This window comes from Caretta caretta, chromosome 1 (assembly GCF_965140235.1).
Source record: "Caretta caretta isolate rCarCar2 chromosome 1, rCarCar1.hap1, whole genome shotgun sequence".
Taxonomy (NCBI): domain Eukaryota; kingdom Metazoa; phylum Chordata; order Testudines; family Cheloniidae; genus Caretta; species Caretta caretta.
Window position 1 is genome coordinate 41,340,549 of NC_134206.1, and position 12,058 is coordinate 41,352,606.

General features: G+C 40.5%; 1 protein-coding gene across 2 annotated transcripts in view; it reads right to left on the reverse strand.

The window, feature by feature from the left end:
* Positions 1-926: 926 nt before the first annotated feature.
* LATS2 (large tumor suppressor kinase 2) overlaps positions 927-12,058 on the reverse strand; it is a 70,878-nt gene continuing 59,746 nt past the window's right edge. For both annotated transcript variants that reach the window (XM_048845521.2, XM_048845513.2), the window contains exons 4-8: positions 9,740-11,268; positions 7,528-8,110; positions 6,366-6,548; positions 4,969-5,075; positions 927-3,581 (exon numbers count right to left, since the gene is read on the reverse strand). In XM_048845521.2, the coding sequence (XP_048701478.1) occupies positions 3,087-3,581; positions 4,969-5,075; positions 6,366-6,548; positions 7,528-8,110; positions 9,740-11,268 (2,897 nt within the window). In that variant the 3' untranslated portion in view covers positions 927-3,086. The remainder of the gene's footprint in view (positions 3,582-4,968; positions 5,076-6,365; positions 6,549-7,527; positions 8,111-9,739; positions 11,269-12,058) is intronic.

Consider the following 12,058-nt stretch of genomic DNA (forward strand, 5'->3'; position numbering starts at 1 on the left):
CATTTTGAAGAGTTCACATTCCAAAGCAGTGTGCAAGAATGAATGTAACGTAGCAGCACAACGAGGAAGAGAAATTTAATATTTTAGCATGCGTCTAGTGTACTAGCCTGGAGGGGTCACAATAGGATGGGGCTTTCAGGATTCTGGTGATAATGAAAATCAAAGATCCAAAATATGCAACTACTAAAATTTTCTCTCAATGATGTCCCTTCATTTCTATTTTTTATTCTTTCATTCCTACAGTTTCTGCAGACCCAAACCAGGACATCCTACCTACACTAGAGAGGCCAGATCAACAGCACACTCTCAAACAAGGTAAGTGTTCATCCTGGGAGCCATGGTAGTGACATCAGCTGCCTTCCCTCCTCCTTTCCCTCCCGAATAAAGGACTTTGGACCAGATTATCTCAACTGTGTGAAGCATCGACTGTGTGCAGCTAAAACGATGGCTGCAAAGAACCACTTGTGGCTTCCAATCCAGGGGCCAGTTTTCCATTGGCCTCCTTATTCGTCTCATTGCTGGTGCTGCTCTACACGATGCCAACTGGCTACAACCACAAGGGACTAGCATGCCAGCTGGGGTTCGCCCTAGTGTAGTGGCACCATGCTCAAACTTTTGCCCCCAACACTGAGGATGGAGAAAGATGAAAGACATGGTCATGGTGGCTTTATGCCAGCTAGTGACTCTCCCATGCCAGGGGACTCCTCAGCTAGGGGCTGAGAGTCTACAGAAGAAACTAGCTGTGAGTGTAGAAAATAAACTGGCTAATATATATAGAAAGAATCTAAACCAAATGTTGGATCCAGGTTTGAAGAAAGCTGAGATTTGGATCTGAATTTTATGCCTCAACTCCACCACTAACATTACAAACCAGCCCTCATAGCACAAACTCACAGAAATGATCATTTCAAGAACACACAATGCAGTTTAGATTTTGATTCAAATTTTTTAATAATAAATTGTGCCAGTAGAAGCTTTCAAAAGCAATGATATATCAATAAATAACAGTTAAATTGAGTTCCTGAGAAAGAACCTACCACATGAAAGAATGTCAGATAGATGTAAATAACAAACAAACAAAAAAGCAGTAATACTGAATCTTACATGGACTGTCACAACACAAGCACTGCATACCTCATAGCACTCCTTTCATACAAATGTAAACAAATACACAATCATTTTTGTTTCGTCCAAACTGATGAATTTATATGTGTTGTTGCTTAGATATCTAAACAATGGATAGGATAGGATATGCTAAAAACATTAAGGAATAATATGTGGAGTAATATACGGAAAAATTCTGAAGCTCCAGATTTAAAATAAAATAAAATAAAATAATAATAATAATAAAGCAAAGACACACTGAAGGAGTGTTTTCCTCAATGTTGTTATGTCAATCACTTAAATAGGACTATTACACTAATCTGAATTAAGATTTTTTTTTGTTTATCTATTTAGTTATATATAATAAAAGTAAATATGTATGGCTTAATTATCTTTAGTATTCCAATATCACTTTGAATAATTCTCACATCTATATATAGAAGAAAAATACATATTTTAACAAAGTTAAGATTTGATATTTCAAAGTATGCCTATCATTTGATAGGAATCAGGGACTGTTGTGTTCCATCACAGCAATATTTCCATTGAAGAGACAACAGGACAGAATAACTTTCTAACAACGCTAACATTTTCAAACCTTAGTGCCTAAGTTAGGTTCCCAAATCCTTATACACCAAAATATAAGTGGCCTGATTTTTTAGAAGTGCTGAGCACCGCCAAACCCCACTGACATCAATGTGAGTTGTAGGTGCTCAGTGGCCTATTATAAAGTGAGTCCATTTTTATTTAGGACCCTAAATATGGATTTAGGCACCTAGCTTTAGGCATTAAGGTTTGAAAATGTGGACCTAAGTATTTTAGCCTGGATACTGTGTGTTATGGACAGTGAGTATTAAATGGTGAATTTTTAACTATTGATCACTGTGCTTTGTGTGCTACATGAACGAGCTAGATTTAGACTGTTGCCACAAGGAAACTGTAAATAATGGTTTGCAATTTACTCTTCTTAGGGAGATGTGTGTGCAGATGATACATGTTTACTAAAATTGACCTATTACTTCAAGACCACAAAAATCACTAATCAGTTATAACTTCACAATTTGTCCAAAATTAATATTGGATACAATCATAAAAGAGAAAATCATCCACACAATACATTATCAACACAGGTTTAAAATGGTCTAATATTAGACCCTCATTAAAAATGGATTCACAGGACCTGCCTGTGAATGGCAAGAAACGGCCATTTCGTATAGAAAAACACTGCTCATGCAACATTCTTCACACAGACACTGAAATCACACCCAAATTGTCACTTACTCACACTTTCTATTACATCCCAACAAGCAGAAAAAAATAAAGCAGCTTTAAGGTCATGTCACAAATTTGAAATGCGGAAAATACAAATTAAACAAAAATCATGGTGTGAATAAAATGGCATCTGTAAATTTAGAAAATTAGAGAGCCGTTTTTCTTTTAGATTCTTAACATTATTGCACAGAGACCTTTCATCACATGTTCTTCAGCTTTATGCATTTTTCCTAAATGTGAAACAATAAGTGCCATGGATAAAATAAAAAACATAGAAAAGAAGAACAGCAGCATGATTTGTCAAAGTTAATCCCTATAATTTAGTAGGAAAAAAAACTGCTATAAACAAAATAAGTGCTCTTTACTCGTTTAAAAAATAACATTGTTTAAGTCTGTAAATGCTGATCAGAGTAGGGGATGTTGACTTCAAACAAAAATAGGCCTGGCAAGGATAGGCTGCTGGCCTTGCAGATTTTGGTAAAGACCAGAAATTCAAGTGTAATTATCAACATAGCTATTTACAATGAAACTGACCTGAACTTAGAATGCTCATTTAGGACCTGGTCCTGCAATCTTTTCACTCCCCGACTCACAATGGCCTCAACTGGAGCTATGCCTGAATAAGAACTGCAAGATCAGGTCCTAAATTGTCAGCTAAAGGCCCTCTTCTACTTGTGAATAAGATTATCTGGAGTACTCAGTACAATAATTTACACATATACAGGTTGACAGGCTCCAGTCTGATCCACCACATCTTTGTTTTCTGCATCAGACTTCTCAGACTGGCTAGATTCAATTCCAGAAGGCTTTGGGTATCTAAATGGATATCCATTGTCATCAAAAAACCTTCGGAAAGTAAACTCATAAAAGGCATGCTCTGTGTGTTTACTGTTTGAAGAGGCTAGTGGGTCCCATGTCCTCGTACTGTCCCCACTAGTGTCATTCCAAGGACTTTCTTCTTCAACTGGGTCAAAATTTGAGGTGTCCATTGGATGGCTGATCTTTGGAACATAGGGAGCTGTCTGTCTGCGGATATCAGTGGAGAAGTCTATTGAGTTAAAGAAAGGATGGGCCTTAATATCATCTGCTCCACTTCTTCCAAGTCTATCCTCAGCAGCACAGCAGAGTTTTGTGATCAGATCAGTTGCCTCAGGGCTTAGCTTGATCTGCAAGGGAATGTGCAGCGTGCTCTCCCAGTTTATCACCTGAAGAGGAGAAAGATATTCAACATCGTCTTTTAATCTTTTGAACAAAAGCTCTTCATTTGTCAATGCTGATTGAGCTCAAGGTCAGCTCACACCCACAATTTTTACTTTTGAAAGTCAAGAATCCAGTGGTCTGCTGACTGTTTGCAAATATGCTGCTCACTCTGAGCAGTATAGGACAAATGTTGAAGAATGGACATGAAAACAACAATAAAGATTTGATCCCGTTTCCTATACAAATATTAGAGAACAGCTGCAAAGCTAAAAGGAAAACAGGATTTTAGTTCTGAAATGTACATACTGAATAGCCTTCACAGGCCAGACTGTAGAGGGCATTCTAAGCAGAAAAAGAAGAGAAAATGTAAATTTAACTTGTTTTTAAAAACAGTTATTCCTGCTCTGCCCCTCTTCCCACTCCGTGAAATTGTTTCTGGCTCACTAAAATATTCCCAGAATACAACACATGCAACCTATGGTATCATTGCGGTCACAGAACTGTGTCTTCTGGGAAGTATTTAGTGAACAAGGAAAGACCACTGCATTACAGACAGGAGAAAAAAGAAATGTAAACAGTGTAAGTGCGAATTTGTTCCTTGCTGAACGCCCCCACAGCCGAGTTTGAATGGATACGCAGCACAGACATTTCTAAGCTAAATTCAGTATTCATTTAGTTTTGCAATTTGCCTTTAGGGAGATGGAGGGAGAGATACCTCCTTCTAATAAAAAGAATTGCAACCACTGCTCAACTTTGGAATACTACAATTGCAAACTGTGAGGTTATAATGAACATATGATTTTCAATAGCAAAATCCATGGTGAACAGTTTAGGAGAAGTTTCTTCTCTTTACGTGTAGAACTTGGAAACAATGTTCCCATGCAGATTACCAGGTTGCTGAATAAAAATCCAGAAAGCATTCACCCAAGAGTTGTGTAGTCACAATGTAAAGGAAAGTAAGTATTTGAATTAGGACCTGTCCCATCAAGAGAGAGGAATCCTTCTCCCTCCCCCACTCCATTTTAAAGTGGGAAAAATTTAAGCATTTTAGAAAGGAGTGGCTAAAATGTGATATTCAGCCCCTGGGAGGCTGGAAGGATGATCTTGTGGTTAAGGCACTGGAGTGGTATACAGGGGTTTCATTCCCAGCTCCACAAGTCAGTTACGGCCTGATTGTTTTTTAGTTGCCATTGACTTGGAGGAGATTTGTGATTGCTCAACATCTTTGAAAGTTAGGCCTTTAATCTCTCTTTGCCCTCTCTGTACAACGGGGATAACACTTCCCTATCCCACAGCAGTGGGACGAGGATAAATTAACATCTGTGATGTGCTCAGATACAGGGGAGCCGATAAATAAACATAAGGTCTATTTGGAATTCTGCTTTAACCTACCTTTAGTTGGGTTTCTGTGGGTGTGGGGGCCAGAAAGGGAGGCTGCCCCACTAACATCTCAAAGAGAATCACCCCAACGCTCCACCAGTCACAGAGCTGAGTGTATCCTGAAAGGCAGGCAAAAGACAGTGTCCCACGACCAATAAGAATTTGAGTACAGACATTGTTTCCTCATCCAATTTAAATAATATTGAAAAACACAGCCTATGTTTTCATCTTCTCTCTCACCTTTTCATTCTCCGTAGTGTGATTTGTGACTGAAAATTAAGTTACTCAAAATCCATATCCCTCTGTGCCTTCTGCTGGCTGACCCAAATTCTACTCCTGAAAGCAGAGAAATCCTAATCCTGGCAGCTAGAGATCGTTCTCCATATTTTTAGGTGTGACACTGGTGACTGAGGGCTGACAGGGGGCACATAACTGGACAGAGCAAGGATTTTGCATGCATCGTTCTGGCCCTATCCTGCCATGGAGCACATACTGTTCCTCAGAGGAAAAACAAAACACTTGATGACTGATCTACTACCAAGATTATAGAGAGGTGATGCTGAATTTTAAAATACAGCTCAGGGACACAGCAGGGCTCAGGGGATAGGTGAAAGGACACAATCTTGCACTGGATTCCATGCAAACAGGAGCAATTTACATCAGTCATTTCCTGAGACTACACAGTAAGGTACAAGTTTGAGATTTTAAAGTCAACTAGATGAGTTAGTCATTGATTTCAATGGAAGTCTGTGTGGCTAAATCCTCTAGTGCGTGATGTAAAGTCTACTGAAGCTAATGGAAAGGCGCCCATGGACTCCAATGGACATACGATCAGGCCTCCAGTAAACTTGAAAATCTCAGTTCATAACTATTCAATTTAGAGCTCATGTCAGCACTGCATGGGCATCCACAAAGCACTGGTTAAAGTCCCCAAGCCCTGATCTGATGTTCAGTATAAAACATGAGAGGTTTTTCTTCTTTGGCTGCCCAAAATCCTGGCCAGGAAGAGAGATCCCTAGGACATTATAATTTCCATGCCACAGTCACCAGTCTGAATTAGTCAGCAGATACCCTCTGTTGGCTGCTCATTGCCCTACGTGAATTAGCTAGTGATTTCAGTCCCCTTCCTAGTGCCCAGGTTGGTTATCTGTCTCACAGTATTTATTAGCTGCCTCAGCAGAAAAGCCAAGGACTGAATGGCCTTGGAGGCAGAAGTACCATCTCAACTCTCAAGGTGAATAGTACTGAGGCACATTGGTATGGCAAATGAAGAAATCTGTACTGGTCAAACAGGTGACTTAATGTCCAGGGCTGTCAAACTGACACCCTTCCCCAAAATTATATTTACTTAAAAAAAAAAAAAATCAGCATTCATTTAACCGAACGAAAACGAAATAGAGCTCATCTACCTTTGCGAAGCAGTACTTCAGGAGCTATGTAATTAGGGGTCCCAACTAATGAGTGGGCTAAACATCTCTGATGCTGCTTTTTGGCTCTTTGCTCCAAGGTTTTCAACCTATCTCCACATCTACAGTTGGACACATCATCCCAAAGATCACTGGGCTCCATGCTGTCTTGTCTGATATGGCTCCCTTTCAAACAGAAAAAGGAGGAAATAAAAAAAAGTTTATTATTTATAAAACAATTGTCAACGAATGAGAAAATAGATTACTAAATGGCTAGTTGTGCCAACCAGTATTTCCCCCTCTCTCTCGAACAAACAAGAATAGGTTTAATCTGAAAAATTCTCCATTTTTGGCTAATTTTCCATAATGAGCCCCACTTCTCAGTCCCTTACTAGACCTTTCAGAATCACATCTCCAAGTAAAGACCAGATGGGTGTAATACGATGGGGATATCTGTACAGATTGCCCTATGACTACTGTTCAGGCCCTGTTCATTCCTGATCAATGGCATGCATATGATCACGGGGGCCAGGAATACATCTGATGAGTTTCTTTTATGATTAGCTCCTTTTGCCACCAGTAGGGATCCCGCTCCTGAAGCCAGCGAGAACTGGCAATCTATTGCTATCACAGCAGTTTATGATGGGGACTTAAACTAGCAGTAGTTGAAAGCATCTGACACACCACGGGTATGTCTTCTCACAGCAAAAAAACCAACGTAACGGTGGCAGCAAGTCTCAGAATCCTGGTCTACAGATTTGAGCTTGTAGGGCTTGTGCTACGGCACTAAAAATAGTAGTTTAGACATGCAGGCTTGGGCTGGAGCTTAGACTGTGAAGCCCACCTTGTCCCCAGGCTTTAGAGCCCAAGTCTGAATGATTAATGGCTGTTTTTAGCACCGTGGTGTGAGCCTGAGCCTGAACATCAGGGTTCTGAAACTTGCTGCCATGGGTTTTTGTTTTTTTTTTGCTGTGTAGACATATCCTTAAATACAGCAAATTTAGCATGAGAGTCACCAAGCCACTGGCTTAGGCCTCTTCACCTTTATCATGTATAAAATGTTCAGTATACTCTAAGCTAGCACATTTGCAGAGAGACCACCACTATTTATTTCAAGGTGAAATAATACAACACGCATCACAAATAGTACACATAAGAACACTACCTTTCTGATAGTATTTTGAATTGTGAGTCCATCTGAATCCAGTACACAGCCCAAAATCAGTCAGTTTGATATGCCCATCAAGGTCTATCAAAATGTTGTCAGGCTTGATATCTCTATGGATAAATCCCATTTTGTGTACGCTCTCTATGGCCAAAGTGAGCTCTGCAATATAAAAACGAGCTAGATGTTCTGGAAAGACCTCCATCCGTATCAGCAAACTCATCATGTCCCCACCAGGGATGTAGTCCATCACAAAGTACAAATTTTCTTTATCTTGGAAAGAGTAATAGAGTTTTACCACCCATTCATTGTCTGCCTCAGCAAGTATATCCCTTTCTGCTTTGACGTGAGCCACCTGGTTACGATTCAGTACATCCTTCTTTCTCAGGGTTTTCATGGCATAGAGGGCATGGGTATCCACTTTGCAGGAAAGGCACACTTCCCCAAAAGCACCAATACCTAGGGTCTTGATTTTTACAAACATAGATTTGTCCATTTTGGCCCTCTTCAGTCTGTTGTAGTTGGACTCCTTTTGGTAGAGAATTTTCCTCATTTGCTCTTGCTCTGCTTCACAAAGGCCAGCCTTTATAAGGAAAAAACAAATCAGAACAGCCAGTATAATTACATTTACAGCCAGAGACTAATCAAACTAGCATTCTGAAAGCATGTGGTTAGGAGAAATTAACCATGAACTAGAAGAGAGACACATGAATTTGTTTGCTCTCTGTAGATATATTTTTGAAACTCTTGCAATTTCACTGCATCCTGGCCTATCACCTCTATTTTCTGTAAATCTTTGACCACTGCACTGAATCCAGCATTTCCAGAATGACTCACAGGAGGAGTTTATTTTAACAAGACAAGTCCGACCAGGAGATTGTGACTGTTTCTTTCAGACATGGACCTTGCTACTGTGATCCATGCCTTTGTCATCTTGAGACTGTATTACTACTATACATGCCACATGGAATTACACCTTCAATCTACCCAGAAACTTAAGCTGGTATAAGATACAGCAGTCCACTTATTAAGTGGTGCTTCATGGTGGTAACAAATGTTACCATCACTCTTATCTGCAAAAGATTTCGGTTGGTTTCTGGGTGGAATTTAAGGTGTTGGTTCCGACCTAGAATTCTAAATGGGCTGGGACCTGCCTGCTGAAGAGGATACCTTTCTCCCTGTGCCGTGTTGCCACAGATGTGATCAGCAGAGGCCCTGGAGCTTGATTCCTCTATTATATAAGGGAGGGAGCTGCTGGCACAGCATTCTCTATAAAGGTCCCTTTCTTTTGGAATGCTCTGCCCCCACGGTCCTGAATTCATTGGCTTTCTGGGCACTGTTTAAAAACCCATCTGTTTAAGCAGGCATTGACTGAAGGCTGAGCCAATTGAGAGTGGGATTTCTGTCTGATGGGAAAGTGCAATGTGGGGGCGCTAAGCTGTAGTGTTCAGAACAATGGAGATCAAGTGTGCCATAGGGTGGGAGGAAAGGGTGTTGCTGCGGCTTTGGTTGATATTTATTTTGCATCTTGCTTGCCCTGGTGCTTTTAAAACATATGTCAAAGGCTTGCAAAGCTTTGATTTGGAGTCTGTATAAAAGTGCAATCTACAAATAAATAAAAAGAATAGAAGGGGAGATTAAGGGAAACCTGAAGGACAGGTAGGATGAATTGCCAGATTCAAGCCAAAAGAAAGCCTAGTAATAACACTTTAAAAAGTGAGCAGAGGTACATACAGATGTGAAATACAAAGGGAGCATCTACTATTTTCACGTGAAATGATTCTTGCTGTTTTAGAGATTCCTGGGAGTGTGTGCACTGCTGGTGGTTCAATCTAGGGGGAAAACTTTCTTCCTGAAAGTGATTTATATTTTAAAAGTTTAAGCGAGCAGTTCATCTGTTCCTTAATGCAAGGAGAGCATGTGTTTGCATGTGTGTGTAGGAAGGGGAGGAATACTTCCACAGTTTTTATATAAACACAATTATATACCCCCCCCTCCACCCCCCATGGGTGCCTTAAATAGGCTTCTAAATACACAGACTCCTAAATAAAAGTGGCCTGGACTTAAGAGGTGCTGATCACCTGGCGCTCCCATGGGATCCTAACTTTAGGCACCTTGGTTTGAACATTTTATTCTTTTTGGTTGATTAATGTTACTTCTATACCAATCTGACCATGATTTGCTTGTATTAAAACAAAAGAAAAAGCATTACTTTGGCCATTTCTTGCTCTAGCTGTAACCTTCTGTTGATTTTTTGCTGGTAGGTCTTTAGGACATTCTCCACATGTTGTTCCATGTAGAACTTGAAGGCAAATGGTGAGTAACTCTTAATTCGGGATTCTCTTTTTTCCTCATCTTTACTGTTTTTTCGCACTGGCACAGGAGATGTCTGGATCTGCTTTTTATCCTTGCTTGTTTTTTCCACTTTAGCATTTTTGCTGCTTTTGTCATTCCTTTCGCTATTTTCCTCAGCTTTATTGCACGTTGAATTGGGGACTCCCCGGAGAGTCTGTTCTACACCCAGGCACAAACAGTTTATATCAAATTGCTCAGAGCTACCGGGAAGTAACAGATGCTTAGGATATGGTGGTGGAGGACACCTGGGCTCCTGATTACTGTAATCAACATCTAGTTGGTAGGCGTTCGCTCCTCCAACAGGAAGCGGGTGCTGTTCAATGATCTCTAGGCCATCCACAGGTGGGGCTTGTGCAGGTAGCCAGCCAGGGTGGGAAGGCCCCACAGCTGTTTGAGGCTCAGGTCTCATCACTCTCATGCTCTTCACTGGTTGGAGAATATGAGCAGATGTGACTGCTGTGATGGTATTTGGAGATGTAATTGAAGGATCAGGTTTTCCTGGAGGAACCTGTCTTATAGATACTGGCACTTGCTGCTGCTGGTGGTTGTTAAAGGAGTTAGTTCTGCTTGGCACTGAGGCGTCTGGTCTGAAGGATACATGTTGCCGTGGGGATGTTTCTATCCCTGGGTTTTGTAAAGAATCACGGTGTGATGGTGCTGCCGTTTGCCACTGCTGAACTTGAGGATTATTCATGTCATAGAGGTCCATGTTCAAGCTATTTCTAGATGGAGCTATTAGATTCTGTGGTGGGCTGTCTGAAAAGTCATTAGCAAATGCTGGACCTCTGGCTATCACGTGCATCTGGTGAGAGGAAGGGCTTGTTTGTTTGTGATGCGTATGTATGTACAGACTGGCTGGTGCCTGCTGAAATGCATGACCAGAGTTATTTTGAACAGTCCCTTTATTTGGAAGATTTGCATATCCTCCCTCCTGCTGCATTTTATTTTGGAAAGATGGACTCCGCTGAACACCATACCCCATAGGTTCCCCCTGCACCAGCATATGCTGCCTGCTGTAATGTGGGCTGTTTGAGCCATGAGTGGCCTGCAGCTGTAAAGCTTGGCTACTGTGATTAGTCACTGGGTAATTAATCACAGGAGAGTCCATATTTGCAGAATATGTTTTTTGTTGATGGTTCCCAGGTGTGCTATGAGAGCCTACTCCTGAAGGTCTTTGTACTGGAGCATTCATGGCCGCAGACTGTGAAGCAGAGAGTAAATAGTCCATGTATGTCCTGGGAACATCACTAAGCATATTTGCACCTTCTGCTCCAAAGCTTGTCCCTTCATAGGCTGTATTACTGATCTGATGATAGGACGGAAAAGATTCATTTGATCCTTCAAAGCTTGGCCTGCGGGCTATGTTATTTGGCACAATACCCTTTCCTTTATAAAAAGACAAAAGAATGTTAGGAAACAATTCATCTGAACAAATTATATTACATAATCCATTCATCTATACACAAACGAATATTTTTGTATTGCACCTGTGTTACCAAAATCATACCAAACTAGATTAAGCTCTCTGACCATTTGAAGTACTAAGTATTATTATTATTAATAAACTGCAGTTCTATAGCACTTCTCACTACATGAATCACCAGTAGTTTTACCAAATCATGAAAATAGAAGTTCAGATATTTTAGTTATGAAATCATCAGCTTGGATTTAAAAGCTGAAACAGTATCAGAGTCACGAATCACAAAGAGCTGGGAGCAGCTGATCTGAGGTCCGGAGAACTTGAAATGCTGCTGTCTAGGGGTGCTGCACCAATGGGAGAAGAGAATACTAACAGGCGAGCAGAACGTCAAACATTACTACCATCACTTATCTGTATTACAACATGGTCCAAATTATGCTAGGTGCAACACACATGAATGCATGTGTATATATGTACATCTACATGCATATAACATATATGAAGAAGCAACTCCTACCCCACAGCGCTTACATTCAAAACAGTGCACTACCTAATAAAACTGGCCAACATTTCATTATTTTATAAAATTAAGTCTCCTATTATGTGCAGCTGGGTTGGGTGTATTTTGTGTGTGTGTGTGCGCCAGTTATTACTCCTGAGAGCGTTCTGCTCCAAAAAATTAAAAATTCTGCAAACAATATTTTAAAATTCTGCAAATTTCATTTGTCAAATAAATGTGAAGGCTCCAGCATGGCA